The sequence below is a fragment of the Panthera uncia genome, chromosome C2, assembly GCF_023721935.1.
Source record: "Panthera uncia isolate 11264 chromosome C2, Puncia_PCG_1.0, whole genome shotgun sequence".
Lineage (NCBI taxonomy): Eukaryota > Metazoa > Chordata > Mammalia > Carnivora > Felidae > Panthera > Panthera uncia.
Genome location: NC_064810.1, coordinates 37,652,635 through 37,674,099, shown reverse-complemented (window position 1 = coordinate 37,674,099; position 21,465 = coordinate 37,652,635). Strand labels below are relative to the sequence as shown.

At 35.4% G+C, this 21,465-nt stretch overlaps 1 protein-coding gene across 1 annotated transcript in view; it reads right to left on the bottom strand.

Moving 5' to 3' along the window:
• CADM2 (cell adhesion molecule 2) overlaps window positions 1-16,951 on the bottom strand; it is a 262,063-nt gene extending 245,112 nt beyond the window's left edge. Inside the window, exons 1-2 of the mRNA XM_049628005.1 lie at window positions 16,912-16,951; window positions 12,818-12,967 (exon numbers count right to left, since the gene is read on the bottom strand). Coding sequence (XP_049483962.1) covers window positions 12,818-12,967; window positions 16,912-16,951 — 190 coding nt within the window. The remainder of the gene's footprint in view (window positions 1-12,817; window positions 12,968-16,911) is intronic.
• Window positions 16,952-21,465: the final 4,514 nt, after the last annotated feature.

Below are 21,465 nucleotides of genomic sequence, written 5' to 3'. Positions count from 1 at the left end.
CGGACGCTTAACCGACTGCGCCACCCAGGCGCCCCTCCTGGGAGATATTTTTATCACAATCCACTATTAGGAAATAGGCTATCCCATCTCGTGGCATGAAATTTTCAGCATCAGAAGAAAAGTTGGCTACATGTATTTGAAGGGGCTTTGAAAGTCCAACAGAAGAAAGTCTGTCTTGATATATACTACTACCTTTCTTTCTAAAACATAAATGTGAATACTACAGAACATGTAGACCAATCATTCAGCATTTCTCCTTCCCATTTTCCATTTGTACTTCAGTCTACTCACTTCAGTCTAGTCTTAATATAGATAGGCATAAAACCAGGAGACTTAATTCTGACAAACACCCACACTTTGGCACTAAAATAACACTGCCTCCTACACTTCACAGTGCTGCAAAATGCTCATTTACTGCTATTTCCAAAGATTGCTCACGAGAGTCTGCTGGGACTGAAGAAATAATAAACTAAGGAAAATTGAGTGCCTATACTAATTTATAACTCTTCATGCTCACACAGTATAAAACAATACATTAAAATCTTTATTATTTTAAAAGCTATTTCTAAATTGTATTATTCTTTTTGATCGTGGAGAAATGTTACCTGAAGAGGTATGACGGAGGAAAAACACTTGGTTTTTATAAATATGGGAAATATCCAAAATTAATTACAAAAAGCACAAATGAATAACTTGAAAAGTAGATCATATTCCTTAACATTTTAAACCACAATACACTCGACAACTTAGAAGAAATTGATAAATTCCTAGAAACATATAACCTTCCAAAACTGAATAAAGAAGAAATGGATAATTTGAAGAGGCCAATTACTAGTAATGAAATTGAATCAGTAATCAAAAAACTTCCAACAAAGTGAAGTCCAGGACCAGATGGCTTCACAGGTGAATTCTACCAAATATTTAAAGAAGAGTTAATGCTTATTCTTCTCAAACTATTCTAACAAATAAAAAAAGAAGGAAAGCTTCCAAATTTATTCTATGAGGCTGGCACTACCCTGATACCTAAGCCAGACAAAGACAACAAAAAAAAAGAAAACTACAGGCCAATATCTCTGATAAACATAGATGCAAAAATCCTCAACAAAATATTAGCAAACAAATCCCATAATACATTAAGAAAATCATTCACCACGATCAAGTGGGATTTATTCCAGGGATGCAAGTGTGGTTCAATATTTGCATATCAACCAATGTGATATATCACAGTAATAAGAAAAAGTATAAGAACCATATGATCATCTTAGTAGATGTAGAAAAAAACATTTGACAAAGTACAATATTCATTCATGATAAAAGCTCTCAACAAAGTAGGTTTAGATGGAATGTACTTCAACATAATAAAGGCCATATATTAAAAATCCACAACTAACATCATATTCAATGATAAAAAACTCAGATGTTTTCCTCTAAGATCAGTAATAAGACAAGGATCTCCACTCTTACTACTTGTATTCAACATAGTACTGAACCTCTTAGCAGCAGCAATCACATCAGAGAAAGAAATAAAAAACATAAATACTGGTACCGAAAAAGTAAAAGTGTCACTATTTGTATATGACATGATACTATATATAGAAAATCCTAAAGACTCCACCAAAAAACCAATAATCTAATAGTTTTTAAATTAGCATCACCATTACTGAATGGCTGTTTGTTTTTATGTCTTACTTTTTGGTACTTAGATCAATACTCCCAAGTTTACTTATTAAAAAAACTCACTGGGGGAGTCCCTGAGTGGCTCAGTCGATTAAGCTTCGAACTCTTGATCTCAACTAAGGTCTTGATTATAGGGTCCTGAGTTTGAGCCTTGTGTCAGGGTCCATGCCCAGCGTGGGGCCTACCAAAAAGAATTAGACACACACACACACACACACACACATTAAAAAGCTCAGTGGGATTAAAAAGAGGCTATTCTAATTAGGGGCATCCAAGTAGTAATATATGAAATAGAGTTTCCTTATTTGTTCTGTACTTTATGTTGAAGTTCTCTTCATAAAAAGTGATTCTTTCAAGAGAGAAGAATATTCTACATAGATTCCACACACTGAACCTATCGAATGTGAGATTTACTGAATGTAGATGTAAATTATAGTGATTGCTTGCCCCAGCCCTAGTTACACTGCAAAGCACAGTGGAAGCACCTAATGTTAGCTGAACCAATCCATTTCTCTCTACTGGGATTTTGAAACTAGGAGAGACAAATGCAGTTGACTATGTTTTTGAGTACAATAATCTTTACGTTAGTTCTAGGGCTAAATTTTCATCAGTCTCAAACTAAAAAAAAATAATTAGCACCATTTCTACAATGTAGATTCATCACAGGTGGGGATATTACTGTCTTAAAGTCTGTTATAAATTATTAAGAAAACCATAGAATGGGAAAAAAACACTAAAAATTAAATAGTAAAACTTTTTTTTAATGTTTATTCATTTTTAGAGAGGGAGAGGAAGTGGGGGAGAGGCAGAGAGAGAGGGGGATGGAGAATCCAGAGTGGGCTCTGTGCTGACAGCAGAGAGACCAATATGGAGCTTGAACCTACAAACCGTGAGATTATGACCTGAGTCAAAGTTGGATGCTTAATCGACTGAGCCACCCAGGTGTTCCTAAATAGTAAAACTTTTAACACTATGTTTTACCTAAATAGAATTATATTGGCATAAGCCAAAATTATGTAATTGTACAAACAGAATTAAATTTATACATTATGGACAGTATATATTGATACTGTTGTGATTTTCTTGTACTTACTAAGAATTATAATGTCAATGTTATTTTGAAACTTACTTAAAAATGTTAGGATATCTTACACCTTACATTTTCCATGGTCTGTGAATCAGATCCTGATTCAAAGGCTGTTCAACATAGAGACCATATCAGTATGTCACCAGGAAATTAGTTCTCTGCGCAGTATACCATTACTTCACATATTTGACAAATAATACATAATAGTTTATTTACAACTGTTTCTTTAAATAAATTCATTTTATCCAAATAGTATATTTTCAGTCATGTGTATTTCAAGTGAAATGATTTTTCCCTAGGCTCATGGAGGACATATTTACCAATTATTTTGGAATTTCACCTCCTCAGTGATGAGGCTTACTATGAAATAAGTAGAATTGTATTTACCTACCTGTGGAATGCTTGACCCAATACTTTCCCCCTACATCATCCACCATCTCTATATATAGATGGTACATGACAACTTGCTACTTGAGGTCAAAATCCATATTGTATTTACTTTCGTAGTTCCAACGCCCAGTATAACTCCTGGGACATCACGGTGTTTCACAGAATAGAACTAAAATTGTGACTTGGAAATTTTTTTAAGTATTAAATCTGCTTAGACATTTATAGAATAAGGGCACTTAGTGAAAACCTCCTTTCTTTAATAACTATTAATTCTCCAAATTGAGGATCTGAAATACTATAAAAGATACCAAAGCATTTCCCCAAAACCTGGTTGGTCATTGTTTGCATTTTTTAAATTGCTTTGGGAGATGGAAACAGATGACACAATGGTGGTGACTATCCACCTAACCTGACTCTAGCCATCATCCCACTTCTACTGCCATCATCATAAAAGTGGTATTCCTCAGGTGGTTTATGATCATTTTAATAAATCCTGACTATGTACTGACTCTATATATCTTACTAATATATTAATATACTTATAAAATATGTTCCCAGAAACATATATAATTAGAAGATAAAGGGAATCTAACTTTAACCAAGACAAGCTTTCTTTTGAGTAGCTCTTATTCAACATGGAAAGGACTACTAAAAAATCAAAGAGCTACAATAACTATAAACAACCAGGCATAGTACTTATCACACTTTAGATAGTTAGCAAATATTTATTGAATGAATGGCTAGATAAACACACAAGCTAATCACCAGAAGTTAGAATAAAATATTTTGAATATTCTTCTCTTTGTAGGGTTTGCTAAAAAAATGTTAGTGCAATGTACAATAACTAAGAGCACTTAGTTCAGGAATTTGCTCAATCTCAGAGACCTACAACTACCTAATTGATTTGTATTATATTTCACTTTTATTTTAAAACTAAAAGCATTATAAAAAAGTATTAACATTAGTAAAACCTAGTTTTCTCTAAAATATAATATCAATTATGGAAAGTATGCTGAATTCCAAAATATCCAAGAATTAACATTTCCTGAAAGCATTCAGGCATACATATGTGCTTTTGAATGTCCAAGTTACAAATGTTGATGCTATTATAACTTAATCTACCCTATACCAGTAAAATTTATAGTGTATGTGGTTATCTATGTTTCTCTTGAAATTGCTGGACTTAAACTACACTAGAGTAAACAAATTAAAAAAGTATATTATGTACAACTGAAGATTTTGCTTATGCTTAACGAAAATTTCCAATAATGGCATTGTCATTAGCAGATTAAGTGAAAGGAAATTGTTTCTTTACAAATATCTATTAGCACAGAGTTTAATATATATATTAAATTTGAGGAATATAACACTGAAAAAATTAATATGTTTTGGAAACAATACTATTACTTATTTTTCCCCAAAAGAAATAATTCTATTGAAGGTAGTTGTGAGTGTAAAGTGATGCAAAGTTTTCCATAGAAATTGTCTTTACTGAAAACTGGATAAGAAGAACTTTGTGCATGATAAGTAGCGATGGTTACTTCCTGCATATCCTTCCAGATATATGTGTTTCTTTTCCTGCTCTTTGCTCTGAGAGAGTAAACTACCCAGGATCCCTTGACTTACGGATTCCATTTGGGCTCAGACCATGGAAAGCATTGTCAAGGTATCAGAAGGTTGGAAGAAACAGAGAGCAATTGACATATTTCTATAGGCCACCCTTCCAAATCAGTTATAGCTTCTAATCAGAAGCTTCCTCTCACAATCATAGCTTTTGCTTTTTCATCACCCTTTCAGGCCCAACGGTAGGCTGGTTTCTTACCATTGCTAGCTCCTGGGTGCTGTATTATCTTGACCAGTTCCTTTACATATGCCTGTACCTATCTGTAAATAGTGTGCTCATTCTTTATTACCTCGACTATATTTTTTTAATAGTAACTTGATTCATATTCATTTAATATGCATGCATTTGCTAGAAAATCTGCTAACGCATATGAAATGACTGTGGTATGATGGAGTTGAAATATGAAATAAAGTGTGCTCAGGAGATCTACTACTAAGAAGGTGATTTGGTGGGGTGCGCCTGGGTGGCTCAGTCGGTTAAGTGACCAACTTCGGCTCAGGTCATGATCTCACAGTTCGTGGTTTCGAGCCCACGGCAGGATCTGGGCTGACATCTCAGAACCTGGAGCCTTCTTCCGATTCTGTGTCTTCCTCTCTCTCTGCTCCTCCCCCTGCTTGCAGCCTGCCTCTCTCTCTCTCTCAAAAATAAGCAAACATTAAAAAATTAAAAAAAAAAAAAAGAAGTTGACTTGGGAGTAAAGACCTAAAAGAAGTGATAATTTCCACAGGAAATTAAGAAAAAAAAACCCACAATAAAATGAAGTCCTTACCAGAATGATCCAGCATAAAGTGAATTAGGCTCATCCCAAGAAAACTCAGGCTCATCATTGTCTTGTCATTTACTACTCAAGTTATTCAAATCTGCATATATAAAATGGGACCTTATACATAAAATGGGACTGCCCACTGTACAGGGTTGTTGTGAATACAGTGAGAAAATGTAAACCTAAAGGTTTTTTAAAAATTTGTATTGTGTACCTTTAAGTTGTCATCATTAATTCCATGTCTTTATTGTAACTTATACATATTATTTGAAAAAAATATTTTAAGAAAGCAAAAAGAAGGGTAATGTTGACCACTTTAATAACTGCGTTATTGAGTTAATTTTTAATATTTTAAAGTCTGTCACATTGATGGAAACCAGTCGTGGGTATAGACACTGTCAGGTGGTACTGGTTGGCATGGAGCCAGGAAATCTTGTGCTTTCATTTGAGGTTCATCTCATTTTTCTTCTCCTTATCACTCCTTGTTCTAAGACACTTTATTCATGTTCTTTCTCTCCCACTGCCCCCAATATTAATGTAAGATTATCGGCAGAATAATTAGATAATTAAGACCAGTGATTTTTGGTTACGCCGTTAGTAAAATTTTATTTTCATTCCTTTAGTTATGAAATTTCCTTCAAGAAATATTTGAGAATCATTCAAACATAATCGAAAAAAAACAAAGTTACTGTGAAGAGAAATATCACAAAAAGTTATGTATTTTACATTTTTATATAAAACAAATACAAGCACGTAGAGATATGTCTGTTTAATGCATATACTATGCACCCCTGGAGATGTTTGTCCAAGGTATTTTTTGTCAATAATAGGAAGGAATTGAAGTGTTTTTTCCTGAGCATTAAGTGATCAGATTGTAGTACTTCAATTGTTTTTTTCCCCCCCCACACCTGCAGAGAAACACACGCAATGATCTAATTGATTTTTTCATTTCCATTGCCAAATGCCACACAGCATTCCTGTGGTGTGTCAATGAACAACACTCCCTATTCTCTCTGTCTCCTTATATCCACTCTATTCCAAATGCTTACCTACTATTAATATCAGATGTGGTAAGATTTTTGCAAGAAGAAAGAGAAGAAGGACATACATAGCAAGTGAATGAATGAGCTATGTCTAGTCTCGGTTGCTCTGACCCATTAGAACCTGTAAAACATCCTATTGAGTTTTGTTTTCTATTTAGATCTGCAGGTTCTTAAGTGTTATAGAAAAAAGGCTTCATATAGCAACTATGCAGAAATGAAATGGAATTGTAATGAAATATTTACTTCATAGGTTAATGATTTTTGGTGTTCAGATACACAGAAAGTAGACAGGGAAATTGTTTAAAATGCAGTTCTGATCCAAACACTGGAACCTCTGATTTGGTCACGTATCGATGAACCCCTTTTATTACTCTGCTAATTGGGGTCAGAAGCAAGATTAGAAGCCAGATCTGACTCCTGTGTCTGATGCAATGTTCCCATTAAAGCTATGCAACTTACACAGCAAAAATTTGTTTATTTAATATTCAATACATTTTCACGATGACCTAGGGTTGTCTCCGTTGGAAAATACATATTCTACTAGCTGAGACTGGAATTGCATGAGGTCTATTACGGCATCTAAAGAGTGAATCAACATCTAGGACTGTGCTTTTCAAAATAGTAACCACTAGCCACACATGCCTGTTGAGTACTTGAAATGTGGCTAGTGTGACTGAGAAACTAAATTTTGATTTTATTTAATTTTTATTTAACTTAAATTTAAATATTCACATGTGGCTGCTGGCTACAGAATTTTGTTCTGCAAAGATATAGAACACTGTCCTTGTTATGGAAAATTCTCTTGGGCAGTGCTGACTATAATTTATCCCTCTGTCTTACTCTATGTGTGTCTTCAACATTTTGAAAGGAACTCCTGCTCTTTAACTAAAAGGCAGCTGCCAATATCAATGGTAGAGGCCACTTGCGTTATACTTAACCCGACCGGGTGCCAGATGCCTTTGTTCTCAGGGGCATTCTGGTGAAAACTGACACAGAGGTCATACCTGGATTCAAATGTCTTCACTACCCATCATTTGCCGAATGTCTGTGGACAATTTTCCTTGAGAGTTTGATCCTTAGTTCTCCGCTTGTAAATGAGGAGGCTACTGATCATATTAAATGTGCGCAAGGTGGCAAAAGCCCGAGTTTTTATTGCTGAATTCACTGCTTTCCCCCTTATTTTACCTGAATGAGAAATCTTATGATATTAGTTTCACCTTAGCCAATTCCCCCCCCCACCCCCCGCCACACACACACCTATCTCCATCTGAGAAGAGTTCCTGAATATTCACATTTAACCTCCCTTACAGAGACTACCAGGAACAGGCTTCAGCTTAATTCTCCTTTAGCTGACCAACAACTGTCCACTCACAGCGTGTTTTTCTTTAGCTAATAATTCCAAATAAACAAGAAAGGTTTCCCAGTTTGAACTGGGCCAATGGGCTGCCATCCTGAGTTCTTTGTTCAACCCTCATAGGCTGGAAGGACCCTTCCAGACCTGTGTCTTCAGGTAGCATGAAAAACTTCTCGGAACATGTTTTGGTGCTCATAGCAGCAGTGACAGTGTCAATGAGAAGCACCTGTTCCATTCTTCTGGGCCACTTGCCCTCTTTCCTCTTCTCCCTTCCTTCTCAATAACCTATGTCAGTACAAAAACCTAAGTTTAGGGATACAGAACTTTTGTGAAAATTTACTTGCTTAACCCAAAGCTTTTCAACTTCAGCTGCACTTCTTAAAGTTTATTTTGAGAGAAAGAGAGAAAGAGAGAGAGAGCAGGGGAAGGGGAGAGAGAGAGAGAGAGAGAGAGAGAGAGAGAGAGAATCCCAAGCAGGCTCTGCACTCTCAGTGCAGAGCCCTATGCGGGGCTCAATGCAGTGCTCCATCCCACCAACGGTGAGATCGTGACCTGAGCAGGAATCAGTCAGGGCTTAACCTACTGAGCATTCAGGCGCCCCAACCTCAGCTGCATTTTAAAAGCACCTGAGACACAATTAAAACACTGTGATACTGTATACCCTTCAAAACTTCTGTTTTGAAAGCTCCTGAAAACAATAGGCAATATAATATGAGACAGAAATAAGCACAGAATTAAGGAGGGAGCCTTTATGTAACAGTAGCAGCCACCTGCAAAAGGTGGTGCAATCAGAGACACAGACAATCACTCATTTTTTCTATTGTTCTCCTGAGCAGTTGTCACTTGCACAGCATGTGTGTGTTACTCCAGTCATGCTAACCCATGCTCAGCTTCTGTACTTAGGCTCTGGCACAATGTAGCATGTTTGTTTGCTCAAGATAAGCTTTAGGACTGAAGTGAGGCGGGTAAATGTGGACAAAAAGATGATGTGGGACAAACCGTGATTTGGCATCGTCAAAAAATGCTTTCATTTTCAAACTCTTGCATTTGATGGACATCACTGTCAAAGATCCCTTCCACTGAGACATCACAAAGGAACTGAACCAATGACTTGTGAGGGAACACACGTTAGACTGCCACTCATGAAAGGGTATTTTATGCACAACTTTCTGTTATTCTGTTGCAACAGATTTTTAAAACCATAATAGGGTTAGAATTAGAAACAATCTAATATCAAAACTAGAAACTGGCTATACTACATTCACACACATACACACACGGAGGCTTTTTTCAACATGACTCTAAGCTATCATAGCAATTGGTAAAGAAAAAAATAAAATAAAGCAAGTTCACACTACAACAACTCATATGATCAGATATTGCGATTTTATGGCAATAAGATGCAGGAATATGTTGCTATATATCCCAAATATAACATGATGGATTTTTTTCTCACCATAATTATCCCTCAGGAAAGAGGGGCTGCCTTGTTTCTAAGTCTTTGCATTTCTTGTATTACAAGCATTTTTTTTTTTTCAACAAGATCCTAACACATTAGCTTGAAATACCCTGAATCAATTCTGGTTTTAGATGTTCTATAAAGGATAACTTATAGAATCACTGTAAGAGGAGGCAAAGACATTTTGTATAGATTTTGTTTTTGTGCCTGAGGATTTGACCTCACCACTGTAGATGTCACTGTAAACATGACTCTCAAAAATATCCTTAAAAAGCAGGACAATATGTTGTTACATCGTGGAGGTCATTATTATACTCCTGCAGGATGAATGAACAACAAAAAATTGTTCTGGTGTCATAAAAAATCATAATTGTTTCTTGGGACAAATTTCTCATTGATAACATCCTACACTTTGAAAAAGCACTGCTAAGTAAGATGATTTCCTTAAATGCCAGGATGGAAAAGCAATGTCTCTAAATGAATATATGTTTTTCTTTTAGTTTAAATATGCACATATAATCAGATCAACAAATTAAATAGTTTTAAGTATATATTTCATTGTTCCATGATTATCTTTAAAGGACTGTGGCCCCCAAAACATTTTCTCTTGCTTTATACCATTGAGAAAACAAGAGACTTTCTTAAAATTGATGTCACCTTATATTTGGGCATATATGTTTAAATACTTATTTACAAATACTTGTAAGCAACTAATATTAAAAGCAAAAAGAGTTTGTTGAGTCTCTGTGTGACTCTTATATATTTTCTTTTTTAACCACTGTGACTTCATTCTTTGAAAAGCAACAGAGATCACTGGTTTTAAACAGCAATCACAAATTCCTCCAAACACCATAAAGGAGCAAAGAAAAGTAAACACTGACACATTTTTTTCAAGGAGATGTGCCATCACTACCCCAAAAGCACTAGTAGATTTAAAACCAAATATAAAGCTTACATAATATTAGCATGATAAAACTTAGATATATTTTTTACTAAGAACCAGTGAAATCAAAAGTCTTTAAGCTTCATTTTCACTTATACAACTTTCATTCCTATTGAATATACTTGAGATACAAACTACTTTTTGTGGTTTTATTTATGAAATTGTAAAATAATTAATTCACAAAATCAAATTTTTACTCTTGAATAATATACTTTCTTTAAGCTTTAAACTATTGCATTAGATATTTCTCATATTTATCAAATTGCAAAGAGATATTTTAGTCTCATAAAATCTGTTAAAAACTTCTAAATGGGATAAAAGAGTCCTTAATAAGAAGCATTAAATAATCAATAATATTAATAGGAATTAAAATTGTATTAATACTGTTATAGTGAGTGTTTAGCAGATGAAGGCTTTAAAATTCATTTTCAGACTCTCTAAAATATTCTTAAAGTACCAAAACAAAACAAAACAAAACAAAAAAAAAACAAAAGAAATGTCTACTACTACAAGTCCCTGTTAAACATGAATGATTTCACATCAAACACTCTTAATCAAAACATGAGAAATATAAATATGGAGTCAACCCATTGGCTTTAAGTCTGGTCAATATTTAACTCACAATCTTTAAATGACAATATTAACTTTAAATCTCACATGACTGTGAGACATTTAGCCCCTTCCTTGTGCTTCTATGAAAATATGGCCTTTAGTGATATCTGCTGCATTTGTCTTTTAAATAGCAAAATAAAACAATAAATAAAAACTCTTTCTAAGTAATATACTTCTATAGAAATGCTAGCCTGACCTTCTGTGATACTTAACTTTATGTGACAACTAATTAATTAGACCACAGTACCCAGATATTTGGTCAAATGCCAATCTGGATATTACTGTGAAGGTATATTTAGATGAGATTACATTGAAGTCAGTACACTTTGAGTAAAGCAGATTAGCCTGCATAATGTGGTCTTGTTCAATCAGTTGAAACCTTAAGAGGAAACATGTGAGGTCCCTGGAAGAAGGGATTTTTTTCTCCAGACTGCCTTAAGACTTGAGCTGCAATATTGACTCTTTCCTGGTCTCCAGTCTGCTGGCCTGCCTTGCATATTTTAGGCTTGCTAGCTTCCACAATCACTCGAGCCAGTTTTTTAGTCTCACTCTTCCTCTCTCACTCTCCATCTCTCTCTGTCTCTCTGTCTCTGTCCTTCTCTCTCTGTAGATAGCTATAATGTCTCTATGCATCTATGTATCTATCAAGATGGAGAATACTTGTCCCCTAACAATGTACTCTAAAATATATTTTGTTCATGTGTTTATTGTCTGTCCCCTACTGGACCGTATGTCCCTATAAGGGCAGATATTTTATCTGTTTGTTCACTAACTCTAACGCCTTTTACAAAGGAAACCTCAAAAAAAAAAAATTGAGTCAATAAATTCGATTTTTAGCCAATCTTTCATTACATATTAAAGTTGAAAATAATTAAAATTTTCATTTTAAATTTGGAGTACATCAAAGAGAAAAACTACAGTGAGGTAAAAAACATAGTGAATTTCTATCTTAGGGGGAATGGGCACATTTATTGGACTAATTTGACTACACTTTAATCATTAAAATGGAGCTGATTTCAAATTTTCTTACTGTTATCTACACAGATTCATAAGAAATCCAGATATTAAGACCATGTTGAAGAGCTGATATATAGATATTTATATTCTATATAATTTAAATAATCTAAAGCAACAGCTCCTTATTTTTGTTATAGTTCATGAACTCGTTTCCCCCCCACGTCACCCCAGCACTTATAATAATGGATGAAGGCTTGGAAATTCAGTGTATAATTTTAGTTGTTTGCTTGAATTAAATATTATGAATTTCATTACTTTCCAAAAAAGTTTAATCAAAACCTATCATCCAATTAGGAGCCCAGTTAATTAATGAAGTCTAACTCAACTTGAAGTAAATACAGCTTTTTAATTTCAGTTTATTTTGAAACATGCAGATACTTAAATTTATTATGGGAATGGTTTCTACAATTCTTACTTTCAAGACCATTCATAAGAATAATGTCACAAAACTTTCCAAAATCATACAGCATCTTGTAAATATATTAAACTAAGGTTAATTAAAAAAAAATTATATTACCTAGAGTGAGGAAAAAGCATTTAATCTATACAGAAGGCAATTACAAGAATGAAGGAATATGATATCTAAAGAGAATATAATGGTTAAGAGAAGGCATAAAATGATTTTTGAAATAGAACTGTAACTGTTTATTTTATTAAAAAGTTGACATAGGTTATCTTTAGTGTTTATGACTTGCAAACTAAAGTATTTAATATTTAACATGTTTAAATACAAGCAGCGGCAGTTTTGTAATCAAAACGAATAATTTGAATCATCTTAGAAAAATAAATTCATTATAATTAGGATATTTCAGAATATGATTAAAACATTTAAAAGAAAATGTATTCACCTTTCTTGTCATCAAAGTACAGAGTCTGTTGAGCTGGATTTGACCACTGGAGGGAGGTGTTATCATTTTGATCAACCCTGCAGGTCAAAATCGCAGTTCCACCTTCAACAACCGTTACATTCTGTGTTAGTGGAAACTGCCCTTGACTGCCTAAAAGGGGATTAAAGAAAATGTTGATTAAATGAGAGTTATAAAATGATTAACTTCCCAAGAACTATGTTGGACTTCTTACTCCAAATAAAATTTAAACCAACCAAACAACATAACTATATATTACAAAAAGACAGAAAAAAAATAATTGAAAGTCCTTAATTAGAGGACAAGACTCCTTCATACTCCCTTATATGTTCCAGAAAACCGTCTTTTCTTCCTAGGCACACATGAAGATTTATATGCAAATAGTAACATGATTGTCATTAATTTCCTTTGGCCTTGCATTAATAATATGGAGTGGTTCTAGTCATCTTTGAAGATAAGGCACTGGAATAATTTTGGCTGAATTGAACTCTCTAATGCAGGAGAGGAAACACATAAGACACTTCCCTGGTAGCTTTTATAATCCTGAATAAAGTCTATGAAATATGGATACCGGAACTTTAGATTCAATTTCTGATAACATAAAAAAAAAAGAATCCTATTTTATCAGAGCTTCTTGTAGATGCAGCTGTTTTTAGAAACACAAAATGTGTTGGGGAGAACAATGTAAGTATTTTTCAAGAAGTGTTCATCTTGTGGAATATCCATCAAAGTCTTAAAGAGATTAACTTAGAAGAAGTGATAATATTCTCCTTTGTTCCTTTTTCTTGTTTCCTGATTTCCCCAATGAATATATATTTCTTTTATAATCAAGAAAAAAAACCCTGTATTTCAAGTGACCCTTTGTTCCTTTTTCTTGTTTCCTGATTTCCCCAATGAATATATATTTCTTTTATAATCAAGAAAAAAAAACATATTTCAAATGACCCTTGTCAAATCAGATCATTAGAATATAATCAAGTTTCCTATCTTCCTAAGTATCATACTAATTTATTAAGATAATTCATATAATAACTTTACTTAGTAAGAACACTTCTAATAGTTAAAACAAAACTCATGCACATGGAAACATAATACATAAATTTCACTCTAGTAAGTGATCTGGAGATGAGCTCTGCCAAATCCAGTAGCAATTATCAACATGGGTAGAAAATGACTTTCCAGAGCCAGGTTAAAATACTATTATGTGAGCAAGGTAGTTCATTAAGTCAAGGATAATTTACATATGCAAGAACATTATGATGACTTAATCACACCCATGAAATATATTTCTCTTTTCTTCTTTCGTTTTGTAATGATTCTATCATTACTACAAGCACCACTTGAGGTTATGCTGGAGCTATTGGCATAAAGGATCTTATTACCAAGAAGCCTGTTGATTGGCACCGTAAGAGACAGAAGAGCCTGAAGGGGAAAATTTCTTTCCAGACCTAAGTGACACAAGCACAGAGGTTCATGACCATGTTATATAATTAAGCCTATCAAGTATAAAATCTGATATCAGTAGCTTTGTCTTCTCAATGCCAACCTCTTAGAGTCACTATGGCAACTCCCCAGGATATCTCCCTGTAATCTTTAGGGTGGAGTTTTTAAATTGAGGTTAGGAGATGTCTGGAATAAATTCTTTGATAGTTGACTTAAAAGTCAACAGGAGCCAGAGTGGGATGTGTTTTGCCTTCAGCTCAGAGGTGACCTCTAGCAGGGAAACGTGGAGAACTATCAATCTTGTGAAGTGAGGTGAGGCGAAAACCACATAAGAGAAAACATGAGCTAAAACAGAAAGAAGGAATAATTACCAGAGTTATCAGATGAGCAGCTCATAAATATGAAGCTCAGAATGATTTTAAGATATTTTGCTCAAATTCCCAGGCATTGATGTAACACATAAATTGAACAAGCTGGGGGAGGTGGGATTCTTTAAGTAGTAAAAAGCCCACAGCTGCTAATAAGAATACACAGTTCACCCCAGATAACAATTTGACTATCAACTGGTACATAAATAATATTGTCTGCTTCTTTAAAGAAGTGGAAAAAGAGCAGTGATGCTTGCAATAATTTCATCCACTACATTTGCAAAATAATTTTCAAAACATCCCCATAAGAAAATCTTATCCTTCTCATTTCACAGATGGGTAAACTGACACTGGGAGGTTAAGTGATTTTCCATGGTGAAACAAAGTCAATGAACCATTTGGAGTTTGTTCTGAAAGTTGAGAATTTTATTCTTATTTTTCCACAAGGGCTGCTGAGCCATAGTAACTTTGTCACTATTTGCTTAAGTGTGAATTAGACAACAACAACAAAATAAATGAGTAAACCCTTTGACAGTGAAATTTCCAATTCCATACCTAGCCGAGCTATGCCCTCATAAATTTCAGTTATAACATTAAAATCAAATAACAGAGGATGTCAATAGCAAGTGCTCTTAAATATCCTATCCTATTCAAAACTTACTTTGGACAATAATTTCCTTAGTAAATCTTTCCTTACTGGTCTATAGAAGAAAGAAAGTAATAATTGTTAGGGTCTTCTACATGCCAGGTACTGTATATACTGTACTGTATATACACTAGTATACCTACGCCTGTCCTTTCAGGTAGGAGATTAGGACAGCTTCCCTCCATCTTCTCCCCACGTAGATTCTGACTTTAAAGTATTATGACTTCTATTCCCTGGGACCTGCAGCCTAAAATCCCTGCAGTCAAATAATTTAGTTTTTCCCAATAGAGAGCAAACTCATGTGGAGAATCTACTAATCTTAAATACCCTTAGGATATGTGGTTTCCAAAATCAATTCAAAAGCCAGTTTTGTAGGCAAACTTCTTCTCAAGCTTTGAATTGCCTTTTACTTCTGGTTATAACCTGGAGAGAGCATCAGGTTAACTGCTACTTTTCTCTTTTAACTCCTTGTGGCTCAAGTTTGTCATTTAATTCCATTTCAGAGAGTCTTTCCAAAGAAGTTAACAATTTTTCCAATTAGAAAAATTAGTGTGTTACCAAATTAAGGATTCATTTGCAATGCAATCATCAGACAAATATTTTGAAGGACCTACTACATGCCTTGCCTTGTATGAATCAACATCTGAAAGATGCACAGAGGAAGAGAAACTTGCTAAGGAGACTGCAGAGTTCAGAAACTTTGGGAGAGGGTGTGATAGCAAGGGAGAAGGCAGTGTAGGTGTGGTATATAACTCGTTATTTTTTTCCTATCTGTGAGAATTTGTGAGATGCTTTGGTCATACCATTTGGGGCCTTACTGTAAAATTATCCTTTCTCTGGCTGAGCTCAGCACCATCCTAGATTTCAGAGGAGTTATTCTTATCAAACAAGTTTATGATCATCTTTAAAGGAAACAAACTTCCAATTTAGAATTGTAGAAGCTGGCTATTTTTCTATTTTTCCAGGCAGCTTATGTCCTTCACTTTCCTCCTCCCCTCCTTGTATTTATTCCCTTTCATTATTTGCATAAATATCAGTCTCCTTTACTTGTTCCCAGGCTAATTAAAGGGCAGGTGATGAGGTTGTCTTCCTTATCTTTGAATCAGCTGCATTGCTTAACATTCTGTATTGTGAGTTGGAACTCCTAGTGGGTGCTCATTGTCCAAAATGAAGCATCTTCGCAGGGTAGAGGCTGGCATTTGTAGGGGAACTTGTGACAGTAGAATGACCAGAATAACTCAAGTCTGTAGCATTTGTTCATGGTCAAAATAGAGGGGCAGAAGGAGAGACTGATTCTTCACCAAGAAAAAAAATATATATATATGGAAAATTTAAATTTCAAAACCCTTATTAGTAGAATATCTTAAGACAGTTTTTATGAAGTTCTAATTGAAAATCACGAGGAGTGTACATAAGATATAACAGATTGTGGTCTAGAACGGACACATCTAATACCATTGTCAGCCCCCAAAGTGAAACATAAAAAGACAGACTGTGCCAAATTTATGCTCCAGAAGGGGAAAAGCATAAAAGATAATAACTTTTCTTGGATATGAAGTATAATAAGCCCTAACTAAGCCCTTTTAGGTAGACAGACCTCTGAAATGGAAATATATTACCTTCCCTTCCTGGTCCAAGTTCCCTTGCATCAACATCCATTTTAACAGTACCCTTCCTCTATCATCTCATCCTCCACAAGCACTAAGCCAATGGTAAATGTAAGAAAAATAAAGCTAAGCTTATCTGAGCCTTCACAATATTCTAGGCACTATTCTAAGTGCATTTCTTTTATTAGTGATTTACGTTTCATGTCAACCTTGTTGTTATCTCTGTCTTGAAGATGTGGGAACTGATGCAAAGAGAGTTTAAATAATGTGCCCACAGCCACACAGCTAGAAAGCACAGCAGCTAGGTTTTGAACTCTTGCACTTTGTCTTCAAACCTCATGTGCTTAACCAAAAAAATGCTTTGAAAATAAAGTGAACTTAATTCTGACTAACTTATAAAACAAGCATAGAGTTTGGAGTCAAACAATTCAAAGCTGCATGTAGAACTTTATATCTTTTTTTTTTCATTAATTTTTATTTGAGAGAAAGAGAGAGAGAGAGAACACACAAGTGGGGAAGAGTGGCAGAGGGATAGAAAATCTCAAGAGAAAATCTGAAGCAGGCCCCATGCCCAGCAGAGAGCCTGATATGGGGCTCAATCCCAAGACCGTGAGATCATGACCAGAGCTGACATCAAGAGTCAGATGCTCAATCCACTGAGCCATCCATGTGTCCCCTTTTACATCTATTTTTAATAATTGAAGGAACACTTGAAATTCAAGTAAAAGTTGTGATATGCTAGAGCTGAGTCATATCAGCTCAGGAGAGTCAACTCTTCTCTTTTGCTAAATGACATGCCTTGGTAGCTGGAAATGGACCACACTGAGAATCTTTTCACTATGGAAATTGGCAAACAACTCAAGTCAGTGTTTTTTCCCACAGAGCCAGGTGTTAAACATTTATAGAACACCACTGGAAAAGCTACCTTGGATGTCTCTTGTTGAGAGTATTGCATACATATATAGCATAAATAAAGTTTTTCTTTCTTTCTGAAAAACCAATGAACTCTTTCTAATGTAATACAGTTCATTTTTGAAGTTCTTTTCTTCAAATTCTGAGTATCTTCAGTCTTTTTTCCCCCTTTATCCTCACATCATTTTCCAAGAGGCCTTTTCTCCTCCCACCCACCAGTATTCAATAAAAGTCCCTTAAATGATCTTTTTTCCTCTATTCTGTTGAACTAATACTCTTCATAGTCTGCCAAGTTTATTTCTAACCAGTATCAGTGATTGAAAACCATTTAGGTTAGTTTCAGTAGTTAAATGGAAACAATTTGCTAATTTATTGCTGTGAAAGTCACTTTAATGAAGAGCAATTATTCAATAGCCTGCAAAGATGGCTCTTTTGACCCTGTCTTTAAATAGCCGACAGAGAAGCTGCCATTATTCCTTCCATGTTTCCATTTCTCACGTACTTAGAGAAAAACGGTTCAAACCTTTCCCTGTCTAGATTAGGAATTACCAAACTCAAAATCAAATGAACTGAGTCTTGACTCTTGTTGGCCTCAGTTGACCTCAGTTAGTTACGGGCTGTCCTTGCTTCACACATTTCAAGAATGCTTTCATTGACTGACCACCAAGAACCTAGCACACTGTCAATAGTACATAAAGAAGCAAATTCTAAGTTAATGGCCACCTGGACCTTGCTGACAGGCTGTGATGTGCCACTACCGTGGAGAGGCAAAGCGGCAAAGGGAGATCTTTGAAGCCAGCAGTATTGTTGAAAGAGAGCAGACAGGCAAAGATGCATGTTTGAACACTGATCCCAAAACACGGCTCTGCTTCCAAAAACGGCATCATTCAAGCCTTGCTATCTCTTGAATGGATGATGAGTGAAGGCAATGGTTTTCTCCATCTCTTTCCCTGCGCTAAAGATTAAATGTGGGCCACAACAGTGGATCAGTGCACATTGTGCATGAGTGCTTACTTACCAAGAGCAATAATCACCTGAGATATATCTAGACAGACAGGCAGAGGTTGAGTCTCTGCACATCTGAGAGGGAGTGAGTTACAGTCAGTGATTTTTCAGGGTAAATGATCAAATTTTGTGGGCTATTTAACAGGAACTGAGGACCCTCATTATTTTTCTTCCTGAAAATGAGCACAACTTTCTCAAAGGAAGAACCAGCTTTAACAACAGTGAAGGAGAACAAATAAAAACAAGATGTGAAGAGAATTTAAGATATAGTTTTTCAAAAGGAAAGCATGAACTTCTCATGAGATAAGCAATGTCACCTATTTTGATCCTTCATTTTAGAAAATATTTATACTTAATGAAAACTGTCAGTGAAGCCTACAAAATCATTTAATTAAGTAGAGTTATCGGCATCTGAATCAAATGGCATGCATAATGTTTTGGCTTGTTTTTAAATATTTTTGTGTACTCTCTAAAACTGCATTTTATTTTTAAGTTTATAAAAAAAAGTTTGAGAGACAGAGAGCACGTGCAGGGGAGGGGTAGAGAGAAAATCCTAAGCAGGCTCCATGCCTTCAGTGCAGAACTGGAGAGGGGCTCGATTCCACAAACCAGGAGATCGCCACCTGAGCTGAGATCAAGAGCCGGGCGCTTAACCGATTAAGTCACCCAGGTGCTCCCAGAACCTCATTTGAAATGCAAAATACTGGTCTCATATTAAGGTTCTCATATTTGGGTTATGAAAAGCAGAAGGGCCAAATGGATCAGTAGATACACAATATGCTAAAGGATCTGAAATACAAGAAATGACAGGAATAGGCAATTTGTTTTTAACTGAAATACAAAGGCACCTTACTATGCTTTAGGTCTTTCCCTCAACTCTTCCCAGCTTTGTATTTCTCTCCCTCCCCACTCCAACTCTTCTGTTCAATCAACAGGTTTGAGGTTTATACAAAGAACCTGAATCTTAGAAAGTTCAAGATCATTCTTATTGCTTAGAGTCTAAAAATATATCTAAATGCACACACAGCATGCTATTACTTCCACTAAATTACTGAAGGCATTCTAAACAAATAACCTTCTAATGTGAAAGTTGTGGCTCAGTAGTTGTGTGTACTGAAACACATATTGCATACTAAAGCCTATTGGATTGAAAAGCACAAATGCTATTAATGCAAGCTTAAAATTCTCAAGAGAAGTGCAATAAATGCTCTATCATGTGAGAAAGGAAATTGGAGGAAAGATTAAGACTGATAACTAAGTGCAAAATGTTTCCACTTTTGGAATGTTCCTCTGTTCCCATGAATATTTAGAATTCTCTAGTAATTTTCCCGTGATTTCATTCTAGCACTTAGGTTTGTTCTGAAAAACTTTAAGTATTTTTGTTTTCCTAGGTTACCACATCATTTATTTTTCTTTGACTCTATCCTTTCAGGATTCAGCTTGCCTTATAGGGATAACACCTGGTATCCACCTTCTGTGCCACCCTCTGCCCAGCCACTATGGAGCATGGCCATCAGTCTGGTACTGCTTGCCAGTTTCCATAGAGACAGGAAGCACTTTGGAGACCTGTGTTCCATTGCAACTGCCAGACCAAGGCAGGAAAGAAACAAAGCTGGCGGGCAGTGGGTCTTGCAAGGCCAGGAAGGTTGGAAGGGCTTTCTCTTTCTGATATCGGAGCATAACAGTGCCAAATTGGCAGGTTCAACAGTTACAATCCTGTAGACCAGATTCTGGTGTTCACTGTGGCCATTATGAGCGACCCATTCTGCTCCCAACTCCTGGAGCAGAATCTCTGTGTACTCAAAGTTTGGCCCAGGGCCTTTGTTGGCTTCTGATCCATGACAAAAGGCTCTTTCAGATTTACAGTGGCTCCCACAGCTCCTGACCCAGAGAATCATAATTCTCCTGTAGAAATTTCACCTCTCTTTCCCTTTTCCAGAATGTGATAATAGGTTTTCCTGGACATTCATAGCAAACCAGGAAACCGATGGGATTACCATTGGATTGTTTCCAATTAACCTACACAGTGACTGTGAGTGGGTGACCCAGTTAACTACATAACATCATATCAAAACTAGTTACTATTTGCTGTGTCTATGATAGGATTTATAATTAAGAGTCAATTCTTGATTATCAGAATCAGGGCTGGTTCTGAAGAAATGTATAATGTAGGTGAAATATAACATCAGTGCCTTTCCCTACATTTCAAAATGTTTTTGTGAGATTGTATACTTCAGCCTTCTGTATTATAAATATTCCCAGCAGTTATTTTTTTCTATCCAAAGTAGATTTCTTAAATTTCTTCCATTAATTTTATATTACTTAGCCATATCACAAAATCTATGTTTTCCTTAATTTACAGAATTCTAAGTTTCAGATAATATTTACAATATCCTGGGAAATGCTGTTTTATAGCTGCTTTATGTCCTTGCTTACTGGTTGTATTGCTTTAGTATGTTTTAAAACATTATGTGATTTTTAGGGGCCCCTGGGTGACTCAGTAGGTTAAGCGTCCGACTTTGGCTTAGGTCATGATCTCACGGTTCCTGAGCTGGAGCCCTGCATCAGACTCTGTGCTGACAGCTCAGAGCCTTGAGTCTGCTTCAGATTCTGTGTCTCCCTCTCTCTGCCCCTCCCACATGCATTCTC